Source organism: Rana temporaria, chromosome 1 (assembly GCF_905171775.1).
Source record: "Rana temporaria chromosome 1, aRanTem1.1, whole genome shotgun sequence".
Classification (NCBI taxonomy): Eukaryota; Metazoa; Chordata; class Amphibia; order Anura; family Ranidae; genus Rana; species Rana temporaria.
In genome coordinates this window covers 451790192-451814815 of record NC_053489.1, presented here as the reverse complement: position 1 = coordinate 451814815, position 24624 = coordinate 451790192, and the positions used below count along the sequence as shown (strand labels likewise).

General features: G+C 45.2%; 1 protein-coding gene across 1 annotated transcript in view; it reads left to right on the top strand.

Annotated features, from left to right (window-relative positions):
• The window catches only part of PARM1 (prostate androgen-regulated mucin-like protein 1), a 164835-nt gene that overhangs the window by 78348 nt on the left and 61863 nt on the right, over positions 1 to 24624 (top strand). The window contains exon 2 of the mRNA XM_040327721.1: positions 12303 to 13091. Within this exon, the coding sequence (XP_040183655.1) occupies positions 12303 to 13091 (789 nt within the window). The remainder of the gene's footprint in view (positions 1 to 12302; positions 13092 to 24624) is intronic.

The window sequence follows — 24624 nt, the reverse complement described above, 5'->3', positions numbered from 1 at the left end:
ACATGCGTCTCAGCCAATCAGGTTCACTGGTTCTGACAATTTATTGTTACATTCTAGTAATAGTGGCATAAAAAAATTTACTTATGGCAGGTGTGAGTCATAAAATTCTTTCTATTTTTTAAGCTGACATTCCAATCATAGCACTTACTGACATAAGTAGCTACTTCAGAGTAATTATTAACACTAATGGTGGCAATGGCTGTATGGTTTTAATGTACTAATCAGCTGTTCAGAAAAGGGCTGGCGACTCGGATGCTCTTGAATAAAAGTCCTTTATTTAGTTACGTGGGTACACGGGTACAGGCTATGCTGATGTGTTTCGGATAAGGAGCCTTCATCAAAGCTAATCAACTGTACTATAAGCGGTATAACATCTGCCAATTCTGATAGTTCAAGATGCCTGGTTGTCATGTTGATCCAAGAGCTTCATAACTTTCTGAGTTACTGATCTAGAACAAGTTTACAGAGATTGGGCCAGATTCAGGTAGCTCGGCGTATCGTTGAGCGGGCGTAGCGCATCTCATATGCGCTACGCCGACGTAACTCTGAGAGGCAAGAGCAGTATTCACAAAGCACTTGCTACCTAAGTTACGGCGGCGTAGCGTAAATGGGCTGGCGTAAGCCCGCCTAATTCAAATTTGGAAGGTAGTGGGCGTGTTGTATTAAAATTAACCGTGACCCCATGTAAATGAATGGCCGAACGAACGGCACATGCGTGCGCATGCTCAGAATCACGTTGCATATACTCCCTAAGAAACAGCGGCTCAATGCGTACGACGTGAACGTAACCTACGTCCAGCCCCATTCACGTACGACTTACACAAACGATGTTAAATCCGACGGCTGTTCCGACGTCCATACCCTAACATGACTTACCCCTGCTTTATAAAGGAATAACTATACGCCGGACGTACGCCTTACGTAAACGGCGTAGCTTACTGCGACGGGCGCAAGTACGTTTGTGAATCGGCGTATCTAGGTCATTTACATATTCGACCCGTAAATCAATGGAAGCGCCCCTAGCGCCCAGCATAAATATGCACCCAAGATACGACGGCGTAGGAGACTTACGTTGGTCGGATGGAGCCAGAATTCAGCCGTATATGGTTTCAAGAATACGGCGCATAGATACGACGGTGCATCCTAGAACTTACGCGGCGTATCAACAGATACGTCGGTGTAATTTCTCACTGAATCTGGCCCTAGGAGTCCACTCTGACTTTCTAACCTGCTTGCTTGTTCCAGGTCAGTAACATATATTGAAGGCAGAGACAGCCTGGCATCAAAAGGAGGCCAAGCAATAGCAGTCTCTCTTTCTTCTGCTGCCAAAACGGCCCTGACCCGTCAAGGCATGGCTGCCATTAGACCTCTAAAAGTAGGGGTGCATTATCCTGCTGAAAGTGATCACTGCCATCAGGAAATACCATTTCCATAAAGGGATGAACTTTGTAAGCAACAATGTTTAAGTAGGTGGCACCTGTCAAAGTAACATGCACATTATTGGCAGAACCCAAGGTGCCCCAGCCAAACATTGCCCAAAGCATCACACTGCCTTCGCTGGCTTGCATTCATCCTATTTTGCAGTCTGGTGCCATCACACCCACACGGCCATCCACATGATGTAAAGGAAAAAGTGATTCATTGGACCAGGCCACTGTCCAATGATTGTCCACCAATCATTGCCGGCAATGATTAAGCACATGATACTGTGTAAAACATGTCTGCTTTGATGCCTTGTATGTCGTTTTTCCTGTGGTGTGTCACTTGTATGGATTAATAAAGGACTCATATTGATGATCTTGGAGTGCAGCCGTTTCTTCCTTTTTGCAGTTTGTACGGCGGGCGAGCTGTGGCTAGCACCCTTGGGACGAGTCCTTCAATTCACTCCACTCATTTATTTATCTGGATTCACCCATCCGAGCGGTGTTCCTTGTTTTTTCCCATTTACAGTATATATTGTACACGTTTCTTTTATATCCATGATTGCTTTTGATGTTTTTACTATGCTAATTTCAAATACAAATAAAAACTCTTGGATTAACAAAGAGTAAACCAGTGTTTTGTTAAAACAGACCAGATCACTCTTTGCTACATCTCTAATCTCAAGCCCTTTTCACACTTGTAGGACTTGTCCTGCGACTTGGGACTGCAAGGTTGAATGACAAGTAATTTCCCATGACAAATATCCATGTTAGTACGACTTCAAGTCGTGCTGACTTCAAAGTAGACCCTGTACTACTTTGGTCCGACTTTGATGCGAGTTACACAGGCATTCCCTGAAATTGCGGCGAAATTGTGGCCGCAAATGTGCGTCAAAATCGCGTGACTTTGAAGTTGCGGTAGTGTGAAAGGGACCTTAGCTAGAACTACCCAGGTACCTACATATCTTTTTGTGATGGCGGAGGCATCCTCCATTGTTTACATCCTTGGTGCACACTATGCCTATCTTAAGTAAAGCCTCGTACACACGACCGATTTTCCCGTCGGGAAAACTGCCATGAGAGCTTTTGGCCGGGAAAACCTGCCGTGTGTATGCTCCATCGCAGTTTTCCCAACAGGAAAACTGCCAGTAAAAAAAGAGAACCAGCTCTCTTTTTTCCCGCCGGGATTCCTGGCGGTTTTTAACCTGGCAGTTTTCCTATGGGAAACACTGCGATGGAACATACATACGGCCGGGATTCCTGACCAAAGCTCTCATGGCAGTTTTCCTGTCAGGAAACCCGGTCATGTGTAGGGGGAAAAAGTTATCGAGCAGGTTCTCAGTTTTCCCCTCAGGTTTCCCGGCAGTAAAAAGTCCGCTAGGAAACCCGTACGTGTGTACGAGGTTTAAGACTTGCATGGGGTTGTATTACTGGGGCTGCTATTGTAGGGTTATGGACCAGTCCAGGTCTATGGTAGGTTACTGCTCAGGCAAAGATGTAAACAATGGAGGCAACTGCCATATCACAGAGAAGTAAGTAGGTATCTTGGGGGAGGGGGTGGGTTTGTTTAGATTGGGTAAGCGAGAATTAATGCGTTAAAGTATAATTTTCTGTTTTTCCATTTTCACAAGCAAATAAGCCACAAAGCTTACAGGAACTATAGTGGCTAGCATTCTAGTTATATGTTTCCTTAGTTTTAATTAAAAGAAAACACTGCTGGGTTAAATAACTTTAACCTACATTGGCATAAATCTAGCTATAAACAGCTTAAATTTCAGCCAGTTTCCTGCTGAAAAAACAAAAAAAGAGTGAAGGGATGGTGGCGCTGCTTATGTTTAATAGTAAGTGTCCACAAAATGTCCTATGTGATGTAAAATATTTGTAGGGGAGCTTCAGTTATTAGGAGAGACCAATGGGGATGGGTCTCCTAAGCCTACGCACTGTTGCGTCCAAGTGTGCAGGTGCCACCCCCTATTAATGCTTGTAATAGACACTGGTGACCCAATATTGTATTGGTTCTTCCGGTGAAAAAAATATGTATATATCCAGAAAGTGAGAAGACAGCTAATGAGTTGGATTTCTTATCTAGTAGTGTCCTGTGTAACCTATCCTTATTCAGGTGATTACATCAAAAATTGTTGTGAAATAGCTATGATACAGGTACAATGTATAACCCCAAATTGGTAGTGTGTACAGTGGGTGCACAAATCCTTAAAATTGATACATAAATTCTATAAAACCCAGGATTGTTCCCCAATGTGAATGTGCTTATAAGAAAAATTTATAATTACTAAGGGATATTTGAGTGTCTTCCAGGACACTGTGCAAGCAAGTGATAATTCAGAGCCTATTGCCCTTTTGGTTTATATTTGCAAAAGAAAAAAATGAAGTGTTAACAGAAAAAATAATAATAAATACAAGTTAGTAGTGCGTGATCCAGGACACTGTGCAGGCTAAGAGTAAGCTGTATCCTCCGGGCCACTATATAGGTCAGCCCTAGCCAAAATCGTGTTCAAAAATAAAAAGCGACAAAAGTGATTTAAAAAAATAATAAGAAACCCTTAACGGGTTATGATCCAATATATGTGCAAAACAGCAAATAATTAAGTGCCGTCCCTTGGTGTAACTTAAAGGAAGGAGAGGATATTAAATAGTGGAGACCTCAATTAAAAATAAAAAACAACATAAATGTATCAAAAATCATACACAAATTAAAATTGATTAGAATGTCCAGGCTGGAACAGGTAATATCAAAAAAAGGAGGACTGGAAACCCTCACAGGGTGTAACCAATTAGTTGCTACACGTTCTCTTAATTAACCACGGTCTCAAAGACCAACCAAAGGTTCAATATGGAAACAATGTACCACTGGTGGAAAGTGCATACAAAAGGAGAAACAGAGTAGTGACTTCAAGTGATGTTTCTTCCTGATGGATTATATCGTGACTTTTGTGCTCCCCCTGCTGGGTCCCCACTCACCAGATGTTGGCACCCCTAGGGGCAAAGGGCAATGAGTGGTGGTACCTCGATTGGTATTGCTGTGCTGGCTTGTAGTTCAAATCAACAGGGAATATCTTTCTCACCTCTCCAGAAGGGGGAGGGAAGGAAATCCAATCAGCTTCCAGATGTCCAGTGGGTAGCAATCAAAAAAGAAAAAAAGGAATCCACATAGTGTGACACTGTGTTTGTAAAGAAAAAGACCGACCGTCTTTATTTAAAAGTTATATATCTACTGTTAAAACTTGTGAGACAATCCCACTGCTGATCCCAAACACACATGGGACGAATATGTATATTTGCAGGGAATAGTACTAAATGCTAAAAAATAAGTTTCCAAAAAACGTTTATCAAAAAAATCGTTTAAGGAATGCAAAAGAAAAAAATATAAATAAAATAATGTTAGGCCTCAAAGGCGCAGATAGCCCTGCTAGCCGTCTGTGCTCACGAGCTCAATAACGATGCCTGTTGCTCACGATACCGCCGTGCAGTCAGCAATGGACGTTCCTGGCTTTCCGTCCTGGCAAATCGCGGCTCGGATGGACAGCGCTAGAGTCAGCTGAGAGGGCGTGCGTGCATACGTGCGTGCTTGCGTCTGGGTCACCTGACGCGTTTCGTCGTATGACGTTCTCAAAGGCGATTCCTGCTGAATTGGCAGAAATTCAAGCCATGGGCGGCCCTGCCAGAACCACCTGGCTGGACAAAAGTTGTGGAAAGTTTTCGGCCAAACAGCGACTACAGCCTGTCACTGGTTGGGTATTCAGGCATCCATGGGTGCTGTGGCTGCCTGAATACAGTAGCTGGCAGTGATAATTTCTCTATCTACACTGTTTAGCATGGATGGGGGAATTGCTTGATTTTCTGTCATTCAGACCATAGGCTGAACAAGAGAATACGAGTCGTGTATTCCTAGCTTTGGTGTGTATTAGGGACATTAGAGTGTGAGCTTTGAGGAACAGTGATTGATGTAAAGTTCTATACAAACATTGGAAATCAATACAAAGGGATTTGATACAGTGTTATACAAACAGTATTAAATAAACATCATTAAACAATGGTGGTGTCTGATGTCACAAAGCTTCATATGCCTTTAAGCCCAACTTAAAGCAGAACCCATAACAGTTTGATAACAATGTTGTTTAACAAAAGAACACACATTCCACATAAATAATAATGCTACCAAAATGAGTGTGTGCTTTAAATTGCTTCCAGCATTGCTCCTGTTTCTTTTTGCTGGAGGCTGCCATTTTGTTGAAGACCAGAACAGTCACTTCCTTATCGGAAACTCTACCCCTCTCCTTGGTTTCAAAAACGATATGTCACTTTCTTCTAATAATGTACAGTATATACATCTCCAGCCTTGGTTGTATGTCTTTGTTTGGACAGGGAGAAAGGCTGACAGAAGTTTTGCAGGAGATTTTACGTAATGTCTTGCTCTTGCAATATCTCTACAAAAGTTTCCCCCACTGGAACATTTTATCTTTTCTCCTGTTCTGGTAAAAACTGTAATATTTTTGATTTACCGCCACTTTTTCTCTGTGACAATTTTTACCAGTAAATCTACCTAGCAGAGACATCGACAGAATAAAAAAAAAATAGAGCTTAAACTAAAAGAAGGAATGCTAGACCATTCATAAGGGAGTGCAAAGTTTTAAGACAGTCAACACATTGGAGGGCAAAACACACACCCTCTTCTTTAGGGCTCAGTAATGTTTGCAAATATTTGAATGGACTCAAGGAAGCAGATGCCATAGACGTTGCTTGCATAAGAATCAGGTGGGGCAGAATGATGTCAGTGAAACAAATACATCAAACCAAACCATTTGGTTTACTGTAGCTGATTCCTAGGCTAGCATCTTCTACCCTGAGTCAGTTCAAACATTTGTAAACATACTAACACCCCTTTCACACTGAGGTGTTTTTCAGGCGGTAAAAATAGCGCTGCTATACTGCCTGAAAAACTCCTGCCCAGCCATCTCAATGTGAAAGCCTTAGGGCTTTCACACTGAGGCGATGCGCTGGCAGGAGAGAAAAAAATCTCCTGCATCTTTGGAGCGGTGAGAGGAGCAATATGTATACCGCTCCTTCACGGCTCCTTCCCATTTAAAACAATGGGAAACCGCGGTAATACTGCCCGCAATGCGCCTCTGCAGAGGCGCATTGCGGGCGGTATTAACCCTTTATCGGCCTCTAGCGGGGGTTAATACCGCACCGCTACCGGCCGAATCCCGCCGCAATTCCGACGGTATAGCGCCGCTATTTTTAGTGGCGCTATACCGCCACCGCGCCTCCCGCCCCAGTGTGAAAGGGGCCTTAGCCCAAGTTGCATGTGAGCTTCCTAACCAGAGCTAGTGAGCTTTTCAATTAATTATTGTTCTTCCCTTTACCACTCTGTATCAATACGGATTGAAGTCCCAGCACCTCTAAGATGTATTCCCCTGAACCCTTTGTGCTTTTAGACTTGTCAGGGATTTAATCCTTGCTTTAAATGTACATGATGTGTTGCTTGATTTATATTAATTAATGAGTAAAAATAATATTATCATTGTTACTAATATTGCTGTAGACTCCTCTATGAAATGTAAACCACCTTCCCAGAGGAACATTATGTCATCAATATATTGTTGCCAATAAATAATATTTAAATAGTCTTATACCCCTTTCACACTGAGGTGCTTTTCAAGCATTTTAGCGCTAAAAATAGCGCCTGAAAAGCGCCTCTAAAGCCACCCCAGTGTGAAAACCAGAGTGCTTTCACACTGGGGCAGTGCGCTTGCAGGACTAGAAAAAAAAGTCTTCCAAGCAGCATCTTTGGGGCACTGAGAAGCGGTCTATACACGTCTCCTCCACCGCCCTGCCCATTGAAATTAATGGGAAGCACCTGCACAAGCGCTTGGGCAGCACTGCAAAACAGGCGCTATTAACCCTTTCCTCAGTCGCTAGCAGAGGTTAAAAGCGCCCCCGCTAGCGGCTATAACATCGGTAGAGCGCTGCTAAAACAAGTGGCGCTTTAGCGCTAATTAACCCCCGCCCCAGTGTGAAAGGGGTCTTATGCCGCTTACACACGATTGGTTCATCCGATGAAAACGGTCTAATGGATTTTTTCATCAGATATCCGATGAAGCTGACTTTTATCAGTCTTGCCTACACCCCATCAGTTAAAAAAACCGATCGTGTCAGAACGCGGTGACGTAAAACACAACGACATGCTGTGAAAAATGAAGTTCAATGCTTCCGAGCATGCGTCGACTTGATTCTGAGAATTCTGAGAATGCGTTGATTTTTAACCGATGGATTTCCCCACAGACGATCGTTTTTTTCTCTCGTTTTTTTAACCATCAGATAATTTTAAAACAGGTTCTACTGATGGGGCCCACACACGATCGGTTTGTCTGATGAAAACGGTCCATCAGACCATTTTCAGTAGACGAACTTCTTAAAAAAAAAAAAGATAACTTCTTCTGCCCATTTAAAGATAATGGTCTCAGCTACACTTGAGGCATATTTGCTCTCACAGCAGCTCCTATACATTGAATATCATTTAGCTGATTTACTCTAATATGTAATTAGAGTAAATCAGCTAAATTATATTCAATGTATAGGAGCTGCTGTGAGAGCAAATATGCCTCAAGTGTAGCTGAGACCATTATCTTTAAATGGGCAGAAGAAGTTATCTTTTTTTTTTTAAGAAGTGCATCCAAAGCCCAGTCTTCTGTTGTGGGTCACAGGAGTATATTTACTTTGGCTCTCCTGTGACCTAGAGTCAGCTTATAGCAAACTTTGCCCTCTATCAGCTGATGTCACACAGGCCCTGGAGGGATCCTGACCATATTGTTGGGATACACCCAGCAGCCTGATTGACAGTTGGCTTTGGCTCTCAGTGCATGGCTGAGAGATGACGGCAGCTGTGCTCACCCCCTCCCCTGCCCGATTGCTCCAGTGAGCGCTAGAGCAGCAGTGATGAGAGCGGTGACTGACAGTCTCTGCTGTCTGCTCTGAGCAGATTGAGAAATGAGCAATCATGTGATCGCTCAGTTCTTAGTCTTAGAGCCAGGGGGGACAGCGGCAGCATCACACCAATGCAGCAGCATCGAGGAAAGTATGACGGTTTGATTTTCTTTTACCCCAAACTTCACCTTTAAGGCCCTGTACACACGATCGGACAAAACCGATGAAAACGAACTGAAGTTCAGGTTTCATCGGTCCAAACCGACCGTGTGTGGGCCCCATCGGTCCGTTATCCTTCGGTCGAAAAATTTAGAACTTGCTTTAAAATTGAACCGAAGGAGCGTTCTCATCGGTTAACCAATGAAGCTGACTGATGGTCTGATGTGCCTACACACCATCAGTTTAAAAACCGATCGAGTCCAGCGCGGTGACGTAAAACACAACAACGTGCTGAGAAAAATGAAGTTCAATGCTTCCAAGCATGCGTCGACTTGATTCTGAGCATGCGCGGGTTTTGAACCGAGGCTTTTGCGTACTAACCTTTGGTTTTGACCGATCGGTTAGGCGTCCATTGGTTCAATTTTAAAGCAAGTTATACATTTTTAGACCGAAGGATAACGGACCGATGGGGCCCACACACGGTCGGTTTGGACCGATGAAACTGAACTTCAGTCCGTTTTCATCGGTTTTGTCCGATCGTGTGTACAGGGCCTTACCAATCGGTCAAAACCAAAGGTTAGTACGCAAAAGCCTCGGTTCAAAACCCGCGCATGCTCAGAATCAAGTCGACGCATGCTTGGAAGCATTGAACTTCATTTTTCTCAGCACGTCGTTGTGTTTTACGTCACCGCGTTGGTCTCGAACGGTTTTTAAACTGATGGTGTGTACAGGGCCGTTTGAAGGAATTTGGGGGCCCCAAGCACCCCCTCCCCCCCGCACGCAAAGCCTACATTAGCGCTTCACTAATTTTTTTACACCCATGTTCTTACTCCTCCCCCCCAGTCCCTATGTTTTTCTATTCTCACCTCCCCTTCTTCCCTGTAGGCTGCTGCTGTAGTGTGGCCGAGCTTCTCTTCCTCCTGTCAGATAGTGCCCGGGTACCGCAGTGTGCACTTCCTGTCAGTCCGGCCGGGAACAGGAAACTGAATCTCCTGTACCACGCGCTGTACCTGGCCGGACTGACAGGACTCCACTCCATGAGGAAGGAAGAGGATCTTGGCCACGCTACAGCCTGGGAAGAGGAAGTTGGGGGCCCCAAGCAGTTGTTTGTTTTGCCTGTCCTGTAGCGACGGGCCTGGGTGTGTAGGCACATCAGACCATCAGTCAGCTTCATCGGTTAACCGATGAGAACGACCGTGTGTACAGGGCCTAAGACTACTTTGAACATCTCATTGTGATCTCAGAATATAAATGGTATCCTCTCCTTATCTTATCTCGTTTTCAACTTATTTAGAAGGATTATAAAAAGGAATAGAAATTGGGGTATTGAGAGAACACTATAACTAAATAAAGATTATTTACTGCAGGATAGGATTGTTTTACAATGAGAACATTCTGATTTTTAATTGCATACTCAATATAAATCTATTTTAAGAATTACTTGAAATACTTTCCAATTCGTAAATGAGAAAAGGTTTTAGGTCCTGTCCCCTGCCAGTTGAGATGCGCACTACATTTTACTGCTTACTAATTTGTTTTTATATGCTTGTATATGTGAACAACTTTTTCACTGTATTTGCTTTTACTATTGTTTCTTATTTGGAAGGGTACATGTTATTTATAGTTTAAAGTAATTGTAAACCCTTAGAGCCGGTTCACACAGGGGCGACCTGGGATCCGACTTCAAGTCGCCGCAAGTCGCGCGGTCGAGAAAATCAATGGAAGTGAATGGAGCCGTCTTATTGTACACTACTGAAGTCGCTCCGACTTCGGAAAAGGTTCCTGTACTACTTCAATCCGACTTCTAGGCGACTTGTAGGCAACTTGTACCTATTGATTTCAATGGAAGTCGCCTCAGAAGTCGGATCACTGTCTTAACTGAAGCAACAATACAGGAAGAGAACATACATTTCTCAGGCAAACCCCTCCCTTCCCCCTCCCTCCCACAGAGCTGATTGTTATTTGATTGGCCACTGGAAAACCTCCTGTCCTGGAGGCGACTTGAAGTTGCCTTGTAAGTTGCCTGATGATTCATACTCAAGTCGTGTCCAAGTTGCCTCCCAAAGTCGTGCTGGAAGTCGTGTTGCCCCTGTGTGAATGGGCTCTTACATATACCCAGTGAAGTGACTATCCTTAGCTGAATCAGCTGATACACAGAGATGAAACAAAGCTTCCTACATAAGTTGTACCTATTTATCTGCTGCCATTGTTCCTCTACATCCTTGTAAAACTCATACGAAAAGGATTTTTCACAGGCCTCTTCTCACCAGTATTTTAAAACACACATTTTACACAGCGTCTCTCAGCTTTTAAAAGCAGGGGGGTGAGAATACAAAGTCTCACAGAGCAGAGTTCAGTGAAGAAAACCCTGAGCCCTGATTGGAGGGAAGGGACACACGCCCCTCCTCACAGTATAGGCGAACACGCACAGCTGTGGCTGTAAATCACAGGCTGTGTGCTGGAGCTCTCTTCCCAGTCACCAGTTGTCTCTGGGAGTCACAGATGTCACAGATGAGAAATGCTTTGGAGAGAGACAAGCATGTATGCTTTGTTCATATTTCATGTCTGAGGTTTCTTGGCCTGCATTCATTACCGCCATGAACCTTGCCGAAACGTTTGTTTCCCAGAGACGGACCTCTCAAAATGGGGACTGTCCCCAGGAAACAGTGATGAATGGTTATCATACCTTATCACCGATACAGAAGATGAAAGGAGAATGTAAAGTTCTACAGTGGTCACTGATATAGACACTTAGCTGGATTCAGAGAGACAGGCATAACTTTGAGGCGGCGTAGCGTATCGCATATACGCTACGCCGCCGTAAGTCAGAGAGGCAAGTGCTGTATTCACACAGCACTTGCCTCCTAAGTTACGGCGGCGTATCGTAAATGGGGCGGCCTAAGAGCGCCTAATTCAAATGTGGAACAGGGGGGCGTGTTTTATGTAAATGACTAGTGACCCGATGTGATTGACGTTTTTAACGAACGGCGCATGCGCCGTTCGTGGACATATCCCAGTGTGCATTGCTCCGAAGTACGCCGCAAGGACGTATTGGTTTAGACGTGAACGTAAATTATGTCCAGCCCCATTCAGGGACGACTTACGCAAACGACATAAAAATTTCAAATTTTGACGCGGGAACGACGGCCATACTTAAAGCGGTGGTTCACCCTCCTTAACATGATTATAGCATTAAATTCGGCATCGTAGCGCGAGCTACAGTATGCCGGTCTTAAATTTTTAATCCCCGTACTCACTGTGCTATGGATCATTGAAGATTCTGACTCCCGCAGGGAATGGGCGTGCCTATGGAGAGGGAGGATGATTGACGGCCGGCTCTGGCACGTCACGCTCCCCGAAGACAGCCGGAGTAGGTCTCGGCTCTTCACGGCGCCTGCATGACTTCAGAAAAGGAGTGGGGGTGGGAATTAAAAAATAATGCCTGTCTCCAGGCTAGTGCATGAGATATGTAAATAACCTGTCACTCACAGCAAGGGGGCAGAACGGACTAAGGTTTTTCTCTGTAAGTCTGTTTTATTTCACTGAACAATAAAAGAGGATTGCTCAGAGCTGGATTAACTCTGTGTGGCAAGACTGGGTACAGATGATTGGAAATCTTAGACTGTACATTGTGACATCAAAAAAAAAAAATCGGGTTTACATCCACTTTAAGTAATAGAAATGCTCTTTACTTCCTCCTGTAAGTAAGCTGTCTTAGTCATTGTATTTCTCCACATTTGTTTTGTGTTGTTAATTGGCAATATTCTTATTTACCAGGACTTGTCCATGGAACAGAAACAGACACTTCAACACCAACACAGGCCACAGAGCTGATCTCAACAATTTCTCCTTTGCAAACAACAGGACCAACAGGACCACCAACTGTTGCATCGGTTTCCATACCTGTGAGTTTACCTGAGGAAGAGACTAATGCGACGGAAGCATCCACACTGGCTGGAAATACGTCAGACGTTTCAGGACAAACTACAACAGTAAGTAGCAATATGAGTGATGTAACTACGCACCAAGTAATAACTACAAACACAAGTATAAGTGCCCCAGAGAACCAAACGACTACAGATATGCCAGCCAACACAACATCACTCCTTGAGTCGAAAACACCAGGAACAATTGTTTCATCCAGCACACCCGAAACATCAACGCCAGTTAATCATACAGATGGATCTGTAGAAATTGCCAATCAGACATTAACAACTCCAGAGATCGGTACGGAATCTGTAACTACTACAGTTAATACAGGAACAACTACCAAGCCAATTATGCCAAGTCCAAAACCATCCGAAACAGCGTCTACCATAACAACAGGTAATACAACTACGGCTACAGTTGCCAATTCTCCGACAACGGCATCTACAGCATCAACAAAAGTAACAACAAAAGAACCTGACAAACCTATTATCACCACTGCAAAAAGTAGCACAATTGCTGCAACAACAGTCAAAAATGAAATTCCTGATTCTCCGAACACCAAGAGTGACAAAGAAGCTCCTGAAAAACCAACATCAACCGAGAGTAAGGCTGAACAACCCAAGGCACTTAGTTCAGGTGAGTGTTATGATAAAGAGAAACTGAACTCTGAAAGCTGTGTCCAAAAAAAGGCCTGCATAGGGCAAAAGTCTAGTCACCAGTATTGCCTGCCCCTCTCCCTCCTGCTGATTTTCCCACATTACTCACTTACCATGCATCGTACGGTACTATGTCTCTTGTGTGGAGGGGGCCATTTTGGCTTCCTCGGTAGAATGCTGCATCTGTCCCCCAGCTCAGACTCTGAGCGGCTCACTGAGAGGCTGAGCCGAGTGTCGGTCCAGGAACTTGGTGGATCCCGACTTCTATTGTCATGATGACACGGACCCTGAACCGACTTCTGAGACATCAGCAGAGAGAGGACTTCGGCCCGCTCTCTGCTGAAAACAGGTCACAGGAGTACAAAACGAATTGTACTCCTGTGATCCACACAAACAAGCTTTACTTCTCCTTTAAAGCCTTGTACACACGACCGGTTTTCCCGGCAGGAAAACTGCCAGGAGAGCTTTTGGCCAGGAAAACCGAAAGTGTGTATGCTTCCTCGCAGTTTTCCCATCAGGAACACAGCCGGGAATCCTGGCGGTAAAATAGAGAACCTGCTCTCTATTTTCCGTCAGGATTCCCAGCGTTTTTTTTCCCACCAGATCTACTACTTACCTATAGGAAAGACTGCAAGGCGGTGCCGATGGCGCATTCACATGGCCGGGATTCCCGGCCAAAGCTGCATGGCAGTTTTCCCCTCGGTTTTCTTTTTACCGCCAAGAAAACCGAGCGTGTGTACAGGGCTCAAGACAAAAGTATGTTTTTCAGAGAGCTATTTTACAGTTATCATTTATATATATAAAAAACAATTCCGCGCCCAAAAAAATATTTATATATATTATTAAACAAGAATTCGGGTACCCATGTAAAGGTCCCAAACACACAATGGGCCGGATCCACAAAGGAATTACGCATAATTTTTAAGATGCCCCGTCGTATCTTTGTTTTGTATCCACAAAACAAGATACGACTGAATCTGGGCTCGATCCGACTGGCGTTCGTCTTAGTACGCCGTCGGATCGTAGGTGCATATTTACGCTGTCCGCTAGGTGGCGCTTCCGTCGATTTCCGCGTCGAGTATGCAAATTAGCTAGATACACCAATCCACAAACGTACGTCCGGCCGGCGCAGTTTTTTTTACATTGTTTCCGTAAGGCTTTTTTCGGCGTAACGTTACCCCTGCTCTATGAGGCGTACGCAATGTTAAGTATGGACGTCGTTCCCGCGTTGAATTTTGAAAATTTTACGTTGTTTGCGTAAGTCGTTCGCGAATAGGGCTTTGCGTAGAATGACGTTCACGTCGTAAACACTGGCTTGTTGCGGGTTAATTTCGAGCATGCGCACTGGGATACCCCCACGGACGGCGCATGCGCCGTAAAAAAAAACGTCATTTACGTCGGGTCAAGACGTATTAACATAAAACACGCCCCCATATCAACTATTTGAATTGCGCGCCCTTACGCCGACAAAGTTACACTACGCCGCTGTAACTTACGGCGCAAATTATTTCAGGATACAGAAAAAACGCTGTAAGTTACGGCGGCGGTGTATCAGAGATACGCTACGCCGGACGGAAAGATGCGCTGAGGTACGTGGATCTGGCCCAAGCTGCTCCCCTAGAAAGTGATGAAATGTATGTGACTTCTATCTGATGCGTGTAAAAAGTGTACAGGGGGCGCTATGGAGTAATATGTAATTACACAACTTATCCTATAATATGCAACAAGTAAATGAATAAAAATGTGTTCTGTTGTACGTGATAAATCAATCAATAAAATCAATAGTAAATAATAAAGTCCCATTGGTGCAAACAAAGATACAACATCAATGCTCGAATATCCTCTAGATATATTTCTTGCTGTGATACAAAAACCGTCTCCGGTCGTGCAAACTTAATTGATCTTCCATCACCTGGATAATTAGTACGACACCCAATGTGCACAAGTAGTAAATTGTGCTTACCAGACCTGGTTGACCTCTTTAACCACTTAATACCCGCACGCCGTCATATGACGTCCAAAATGGGGACCTGTTATCCCGGGTGGACGTCAAATGACGTCCTGGGCTTTGCGGGGGGATATCTCAATGATGCCTGCACCCAGAGGCATCATTGAGATATAATTTTTTAGCGGCGGCGATCCTGCGCACCGTAAGAACGATCATAGCGGAGCATGCATGCGGAGCGACGCTGTAATTTTTTTTTCTTTTTACACAGGCAAGTGCTGTATTCTCTAAGCACTTGCTCCGTAAGTTGCGGCGGCGTAGCGTAAATCCGCCGTCATAAGCCCGCCTAATTCAAATTTGGATCAGGGGGGCGTGTTTAATGTAAAACTACTGTGACCCGACGTGATTGACGTTTTTGCGGAACGGCGCATGCGCCGTCCGTGGAATTTCCCAGTGTGCATTGCTCCAAAGTACGCCGCAAGGACGTCATTGGTTTCGACGTGAACGTAAATGACGTCCAGCCCCATTCACTGACGACTTACGCAAACAACGTAACTTTTTCAAATTTCGACGCAGGAACGACGGCCATACTTAACATTGGCTGTGCCTCATATAACAGGGGCAACTTTACGCCGGGAAAAGCCTAACGTAAACGTCGTAACTTTACTGCGTCGGCCGCGCGTACATTCGGGAATTCGCGTATGTAGCTAATTTGCATACTCAACGCGGAATTCGTTGGAAGCGCCACCTAGCGGGCAAAAAAAAAAATGCAGTTAAGATCCGACGGCGTAAGAGACTTACGCCTGTCGGATCTAATGGATATCTATGCGTAACTGATTCATAAAAACAACAACTTTGCACCCACATTTCATAACATTAGATAGAATTTATAATCCCCGTTGAATATTTACTTATGGTACAATAGTATCATCCTTCTCCTGCAAACAAGACATATTTAATTTTTAATAACGGAGTAGATATTGTAGATTAGGACTGGTGCCAAGTCAATGAAAGTATGACTGTATAGTGTGCAACTTTCACTGAACCTTTCCTATGTTGTCGTACAAAACAAACACCAAGGCTTTTATTACTCTGCTTCTGTTCAGCTCCAGTGAAGACCAACCTGCAAATTAAAAGAGAATCAGTATGGTGAGACGCAGGAGCACACAATCCCCCAGAGCGTACACTAGCAAATAACTAAGAAATATGCCCCCATAATGCATGCTATGACATTGCCAAGACTGCGGTGAGAGAAAAAGGGTAACAAAAACAAAGACAAACAAAAATATATTATATTGAAACTTACCGGTCCTTCAATATGATGGCTGCATTCGTTTTTTTGTAGAAAATAAATGTTGATTTCTGGAGAGATGCCATGTCCTTGTCACTTCCGGTGAGCTGTACCAAAGAATATCTTCCTTCCTAAGAAACATGCCTTTATAACATGTTGCCAGGACATCACACAGTGTGTGAAATTCCCAACTACAGAAATAACCTTGGTGCAGTTTTAGATCATCTGATACCGAGATCACGTTCATCTGATCTAAGTAGGCGAAACGCTGATAAGGAAGTCAGTAACCAACTAGAGGGTCACATGCTGCAACGATAGTGGCTGTGTACTTTTTTAAACTGCTTTAGCTCCAATTATTTTCTACTTTATATGTAAATCAATTAACCACTTCAGCCCTGGAAGAATTTACCCCCTTCCTTACCAGAGCACTTTTTGCGATTCGGCACTGCGTCGCTTTTTCTGACAATTGCGCGATCGTGCGACGTGGCTCCCAAACAAAATTGATGTCCTTTTTTTCCCACAAATAGAGATTTCTTTTGGTGGTATTTGATCACCTCTGCGGTTTTTATTTTATGCGCTATAAACAAAAATGCAGCGACCATTTCGAAAAAAAAATGCAATATTTTTTACGTTTTTCTATAATAAATATCCCCAAAAAATGCATTTTTTCCTCAGTTTAGGCCGATACGTATTCTTCTACATATTTTCGGTAAAAAAAAAAACGCAATAAGCGTATATTGATTGGTTTGCGCAAAAGTTATAGGCCCGGATTCACATACCTTGGCGCATAGTTATGCCGGCGTAGAGTATCGAATATACGCTACGCCGGCGTAGCGCAGAGCGGCGAGCACAGTATTCACAAAGGACTTGCTCCCTAATCTACGCTGGGTTCCCTCGGCGTAACTCGTCGTAAGTGGCAGTGGGCGTGAGCCATGCTAATGAGGCGTGACCCCATGTAAATGATGGGCCGAGCGCCATCGAGATACGAATAATGAACGGCGCATGCGCTGTCCCATGGACGCTTCCCAGTGCGCATGCACAGAATCACGTCGAAACCGAAACAACTGCCTAATTTTCGTCGAATCACTGCCTACGACTTGAACGTAACCTACGACTAGCCCTATTCACGTACTACGTAAACAACGTAAAAAACGACGGCTGTGTTCCCTGGTGCAGCCATTTGCATTGATGCTGCTGACTTACACCTGCTTTATGAGGCTTAACTTTACGCCGGACGTACGACTTACGTAAACTGCGTATATTAGAGCGCCGGGCGCAAGTACGTTCGTAAATCGGCGTATCTCACTTATTTGCATATTCAAATTGTAAATCAATGGGAGCGCCCCTTGCGGCCAGCGTAAATATGTGCCTACGATACGACGGCGTAGGAAACTTACGTCGGTCGGATGAAGCCTATTTTCAGGCGTATCTTGCTTTCAGAGTCAGGCGCATAGATACGACGGCGCATATGTGCACTTACGCGGCGTATCTCGAGATACGTCGGCGTAAGTGCTACGTGAATCCGGGCCATAGCGTCTACAAAATAGGGGATAGTTTTATTGCATTTTTATTTATTTTTATACTAGTAATGACGGCGATCTGCGATTTGTATTGTGACCGTGACATTGCGACGGACATATCGGACACTTTTGACACATTTTTGGGACCATTCACATTTATACAGCGATTAGTCCTATAAAACTGCAGTGATTACTGTATAAATGTGACTGGCAGGGAAGGGGTTAACACTAGAGGGCGCTCAAGGGGTTAATATGTTCCCTAGTATGTGATTCTAACTGTAGGGGGAGGAGACCGATGTGTGTTCCTCTGTACTGGGAACACCCATTGATCTCCTCACTTGACAGGACTGTGGATCTGTGTGTTTACATACACAGATCCACAGTCCTGCTGTGATTGCCTGGCGGACATCATGGCCGCCGGGCACGCGCACCAGGTCCTAGACAGGCGGGAAGCCCAGGACGTCATATGACATCCACCCAGGATGGGAGATCCCATCTGTGGACGTCATATGACATTGGGCGGTAGGGAAGTGGTTAAACAGGCCTTCTCTTTCCATACTAATTCAGAAATTAAAGTGGAGCTCCATCCAAAAGTGGAAGCTCTGCTTCCTCCCGCCCTCCGCTGCCACATTTGGCACCTTTTGGGGGGAGAGCGGATAACTGTCAAAACCAGGTATTTAGTGTAAACGTTTGGCCCCTCCCCCCAGCCTCCTTCTGGGAGACGTACTGGTCCCAGAAGACAGCGGAATCATTCAGAAAGCGCAGCGCAACTTGCGCAAGCGCTGCAGGAAACAGGTTGTGAAGCCGCAAGGCTTCACTTCCTATTCCTTTAGTGAAGATGCCGGCGCCTCCACCTGAAGCCGATAGACGGATCGACTTTGGGTGCCAACATCGCAGGTGCCTGGACAGGTAAGTGTCCTTATATTAAAAGTCAGCATCTACAGTATTTGTAGCTGCTGACCTTTAATTTTTTGAAAAGTCAATTTTTTGAGGCTGGAACTCCGCTTTAAAGGGGTTGTAAAGGTACATTTTCTTTTTCCTAAATAGCTTCCTTTACCTTAGTACAGTCCTCGTTCACTTACCTCATGTTTCAATTTTGCTTTTAAATGTCCTTATTTCTTCTGAGAAATCCTCACTTCCTGTTCTTCTGTCTGTAACTCCACACAGTAATGCGAGGCTCTCTGTAGTCTAAGGGAGGGGGCGAGCACGACACTCCACAGGGACTGAGCATGACACTCCACACCAGGGAGAAAGCCTCGCATTACTGTGTGGAGTTACAGACAGAAGAACAGGAAGTGAGGATTTCTCAGAAGAAATAAGGACATTTAAAAGCAAAATCAAAGGATGAGGTAAGTGAAGGAGGACTGCACTAAGGTAAAGGAAGCTAATTAGGAAAAAAATGTGTACCTTTACAATCCCTTTAAGCAGTGCAAAGTGCCATTATAACATAAAAAAAAAATCAAGAAACTCATGCCAGCCAATCAGAATAAACCTGATTATTGAGCTGACAGTTTACCACTCTTAGCTCTATATTATTGGTCTTTTGTAATGCTTTGCTGAATAAGGCAGGCCATACACGGTTCAAATCTCGGCTGGTTCAGCAGGAACCGGACAAAATTAAAACCGTGTATGGGCAGACTGAGTGTTCCAAGTTGATCGAGTAACTTGGGTACAAACAGCAGAGTTTTACCTGTGATTATAACTGCTAGCAATACTCACTGGCCCAGATTCAGGTAGCAATTGCGTCTGCGTAACCATAGTTACGCAGCGCAATTGCTTACTTGCGCCAGCGTTACGAATGCTCCTGATTCAGGAACCTCGTTACGCCGACTGCAGCCTAAGAAATGACTGGCATAAGGCTCCTTATGCCATCATATCTTAGGCTGCATTCTTACGCAGGCCGCTAGGTGGCGTTCCCGTTGTGGTCAGCGTATAGTGTGCAAATTGCATACTAACGCCGATTCACAACCCTACGCGAGCCCTGCGTATGCAGTTTACGTAGTTTGCGTACGTCGGTTTTTGCGTAAGGCTGCCCCTGCTATTAGCAGGGGCAGCCAATGCTACGTATACCTGTCGTTCCCGCGTCTCGAATTTAAAATTTAACGTTGTTTGCGTAAGTGAATCGTGAATGGCGCTGGACGCCATTCAGGTTCACTTTGAAGCAAATGACGTCCTTGCGACGTCATTTGCCGCAATGCACGTCGGGAAAGTTTCCCGACGGAGCATGCGCACTACGTTCGGCGCGGGAACGCGCCTAATTTAAATGATCCACGCCCCCTACGGGATCATTTAAATTACGCGCCCTTACGCCGGGAATTTTTGAGGAGCGCCCACGCAAATTACGTGGCTACTGCTTCGTGAATGAAGCGTAGCGCAAATAATTTGCGGGGGCGCAGGGCAAAAACGGGACGCTGCGCCTCCGTAAGAAGTGCGCAGCGGTACCTGAATCTGCCCCATTGTCTTCTCCCTGTAGGGACGGCTACCCTCACCTTCCCCCTGCTGGGAGAAGACAATGGCCTGGCAGGAGGGATTGTGTTGATTGGGGAATCAAGGGAATTTCTTTCCTGCAACCTGTGATTGCAGGATAGAAATTTGCCCCGTGTATGGCAGGCCTAAATGCCTATTCATTGGGGAGAGTGGATTCTGCTCATTGCTGGACACCAAAGTGAGTTATTTATAAAATGTAGGCCATGGGTGTGGAGCTGGGGTGTCTCATGTGCGTAGGTTGGTCTCATGAATTTGACAGGTTACGTCATTGAACTCTCCTGCACCTATTTTTTTATTTTACTTCCTTAAAAGAATGGTCTTTGTTGTGCGAAAGCAAGTACAGTGTGTTTGTAAAATACACTGCTGTGCTTTGTTTATTTATTGTATGTATTTTTTTTTAAATAACTTTATTTCAGCCATAACACTGTTTTTAAAACAGGGTTCCTCTGGGTCTTATTTATAACACAGCAGTTATTTTACATAGTACCCACATTATATGGTGTATTTAAGAAGTGCGGAGTGGAGCCAGCAGAGTCCTTGGGCCAGATCCACAGAAGAATTACGCCGGCGTATCTATTGATACGCCGCGTAATTTCAAAGTTCCCGCGCCGTATCTTTGTTTTGTATCTACAAAACAAGATACGACTGCATCTGGGCTCGTTCCGACTGGCGTTCGTCTTAGTACGCCGTCGGATCGTAGGTGCATTTTTCCGCCGGCCGCTAGGTGGCGTTTTTGTCGAATTCCGCGTTGAGCATGCAAATAGCTAGATACGGCGATCCACGAACGTATGTCCGGCCGGCGCATTTTTTTACGTCGTTTCCGTAAGGCTTTTTTCGGCGTATAGTTACCCCTGTTATATGAGGCGTATCCTATGTTAAGTATGGCCGTCATTCCCGCGTCAAATTTTTTTTTTTTACGTCGTTTGCGTAAGTCGTTTGCGAATAGGGATTTGCGTAGAATGATGTCATCATCGTAAACATTGGCTTGTTCCGGTTTATTTAGATACCCCCACGGACGGCGCATGCGCCGTTAAAAAAAAACGTCATTTATGTTGGGTCACGATGTATTAACATAAAACACGCCCCCATCACATACATTTGAATTGCGCGCCCTTACGCCGCCAAAGTTACACTACGCCGCCTTAACTTACGGTGCAAATTCTTTGAGGATAAGGAAAATGCGTTGTAAGTTACGGTGGCGTAGTGTATTAGAGATACGCTACGCCGGACGTAGGAATGCGCTGCGCTACGAGGATCTGGCCTCTTTACTGTGTTCTCTGCATAACGCTGCTCCAGGATAGGAGAACACCGTCCTATGACCTGTCAAAGTCATTTCCTTCCCCTCCAAGCACCATTCATTCTCATTGTGGAAAGCACATTAGTAAAAGATTGCGCTGTGCTTCATGAATGTGCAAGAGTATTTCATTTTTCTTGAAAAGCAACAGAATGGCCACAGTTAGTGCAAAGTGTAATACTTACAAATCTGCATTTGTAGTTGCAAAGGCTGTTATTTTTTTTTATTATTATTGTTATCAATAAAATACCAAACATGTTATACATACCTGCTCTGTGCAATGGTTTTGCACAGGGCATCCCTGAACTTCCTCTTTTGGGGCCCCCCACCAGCGATCTTGACTCCTCCTTTTCTGTGTCTGCCCCCATAGCAAGTGCTTACTATGGGGGGGGGGGGGAGCTGATCCCAAGCTCTGGGCTGTATGCATCCATTGACACACACAGCGCACCTTGGCCCTGCCCTGCTCTCTGCTAACAGGACTTGAGAGACAGCAGCGGGGAATGCATTAGGCCCCATGCACACGAGACGCTGTTAAACGCGTGTTCAGAGGCATTTGGAAACTTTTTTCAATTGCCCCTGAACACATTCAATGTTATCCTATTTCTAATGTAAAAAAATAGGTCACCTTTAAAAACACTTATAAACGAATTCCTATGTGTCAATGCAATGTTTATTGCCGTTTTTAGGCAGTTGCGTTTAACCTTGTTTTTCCAGAAGCAAAAAAATAGGTTCAAACGTGGAAAACTTTTGCGTCTGAACCCATTTTTTTGCTTCTGGAAAAACTAGGTTAAACGCAACTGCCTAAAAACGGCAATAAACGAGACTGTGTGCATGGACACATAGGATTTTGTTTATAAGCGTTTTTAAAGGTGACCTATTTTTTTACATTAGAAATCTCAAAAATGATGGCAAATGATGAAAAACCATTAAAAAAATATATAAAAAATGTAATTGCTTGCATTGCATTGTGGACAATCCACAACTTGTGGCAGGTGACGTGGCAGGTGACGTGACAAGTGGACAATTCACAACTTGTGGCAAGTAGACAATCCACAACTTGTGGCAGGTGTCGTGGCAGGTGACGTAGCCAGTGGACAATCCACAACTTGTGGCAGATGACGTGGCCAGGTGACGTGGCGAGTGGACACTCCACAACTTGTGGCAGGTGACTTGCCAGGTGACATGCCAGGTGAAGTTGCAAGTGGACAATCCACAACTTGTGGCAGGTGACGTGGCCAGGTGGCATGGCCAGTGAACAATTCACAACTTGTGACCAAGTGACGTGGCAAGTGGACAATCCACAGCTTGTGGCAGGTGATGTGGGCAAGTGATGTGGCCAGGTGATGTGGTCAGTGGACAATCCACAACTTGTGGCAGGTGACGTGGCCAGGTGATGTGGCAAGTGGACAATCCACAACTTGTGGCCAGGTGACGTGGCCAGATGACATGGCCTGTTGACGTGGCAAGTGGACAATCCACAACTTGTGGCAGGTGTCGTGGCCAGGTGATGTGGCAGGTGATGTGGCCAGGTGATGTGGCAAGTGGACAATCCACAACTTGTGGCAGGTGACGTGGCCAGGTGACGTGCCAGGTGACATGGCCTGTTGACGTGGCAAGTGGACAATCCACAACTTGTGGCAGGTCACGTGGCAAGTGACGTGGCCAGGTGATGTGGCAAGTGAACAATCCACAACTTGTGGCAGGTGATGTGGCCAGGTGACGTGGTCAGTGGACAATCCACAACTTGTGGCCAGGTGACGCGCCAGGTGATGTGAACAGGTGATGTGGCATGTGACGCGGCCAGGTGATGTGGCAAGTGGACAATCCACAACTTGTGGCAGGTGACGTGGCCAGGTGACATGGCCAGGTGACATGGCCTGGTGACGTGGCAAGTGGACAACCCACAACTTGTGGCAGGCAACGTGGCAAGTGACATGGCCAAGTGACATGGCCAGTGGACAATCCACAACTTGTGGCCAGATGATGTGCCAGGTGATGTGAACAGGTGACGTGGCCAGGTGACATGGCCAGGTGATGTGGCAAGTGGACAATCCACAATTGTGACAGGTGAGGTGGCCAGGTGACGTGGCCAGTGGACAATACACAACTTGTGGCAAGTGACGTGGTCAGGTGACGTGACAAGTGGACAATACACAACTTGTGGCAGGTGACGTGGCAGGTGAGGTGGCCAGTGGACAATCCACAACTTGTGGCCAGGTGACATGGCGAGTGGACAATCCACAACTTGTGGCAGGTGACGTGGCCAGGTGACATGGCCGGTGACGTGGCCAGGTGACGTGGCCAGTGGACAATCCACAACTTGTGGCAGGTGGTGTGGCCAGGTGAGGTGGCAGGTGATGTGGCAAGTGGACAATTCACAATTTGTAGCAGGTGACGTGGCCAGGTAACGTGGCAAGTGGACAATTCACAACTTGTGGCAGGTGACGTGACAAGTGGACAATCCGCAGCTTGTGGCAGGTGATGTGGCAAGTGACACGCTAAATACAAGTACACGGCTGCTCTCTCAGCTGCTACTCACTCTGGTCTCACAAAATGGCTGAAATGGTTAAATAATACTGTTTTTTGAGCTTAGGGAGGGTCTTATGATGTTTCTTAACTAAACGCTTATAAACGCAAACGCAGTAAATCACGGTAAAACACGTGTTTCTAAACGCCGGTTTTAGCGTTTAAAAATGTGTGTTCAGCAGAGTTTGCACCGGCGTCCTGTGTGCATGGGGCCTTAGGATAAAAATGTTTTACCTTTTAGAACCACTTTAAAGTTTTGTTATTTAAAAAAAAAAAAAATAACAAACATGTTATACTTACCTTCTCTGTGTAGTGGTTTTGCACAGAGTAGCCCAGATCCTCCACTTCTCAGGTCCCTCTTTGGTTCTCCTGGACCCTCCCTCCTGTTGAGTGACTCCACAGTAAGCAGCTTGCTATGGGGGCACCCGAGCTGAGTGGCAGCTCTGTTTG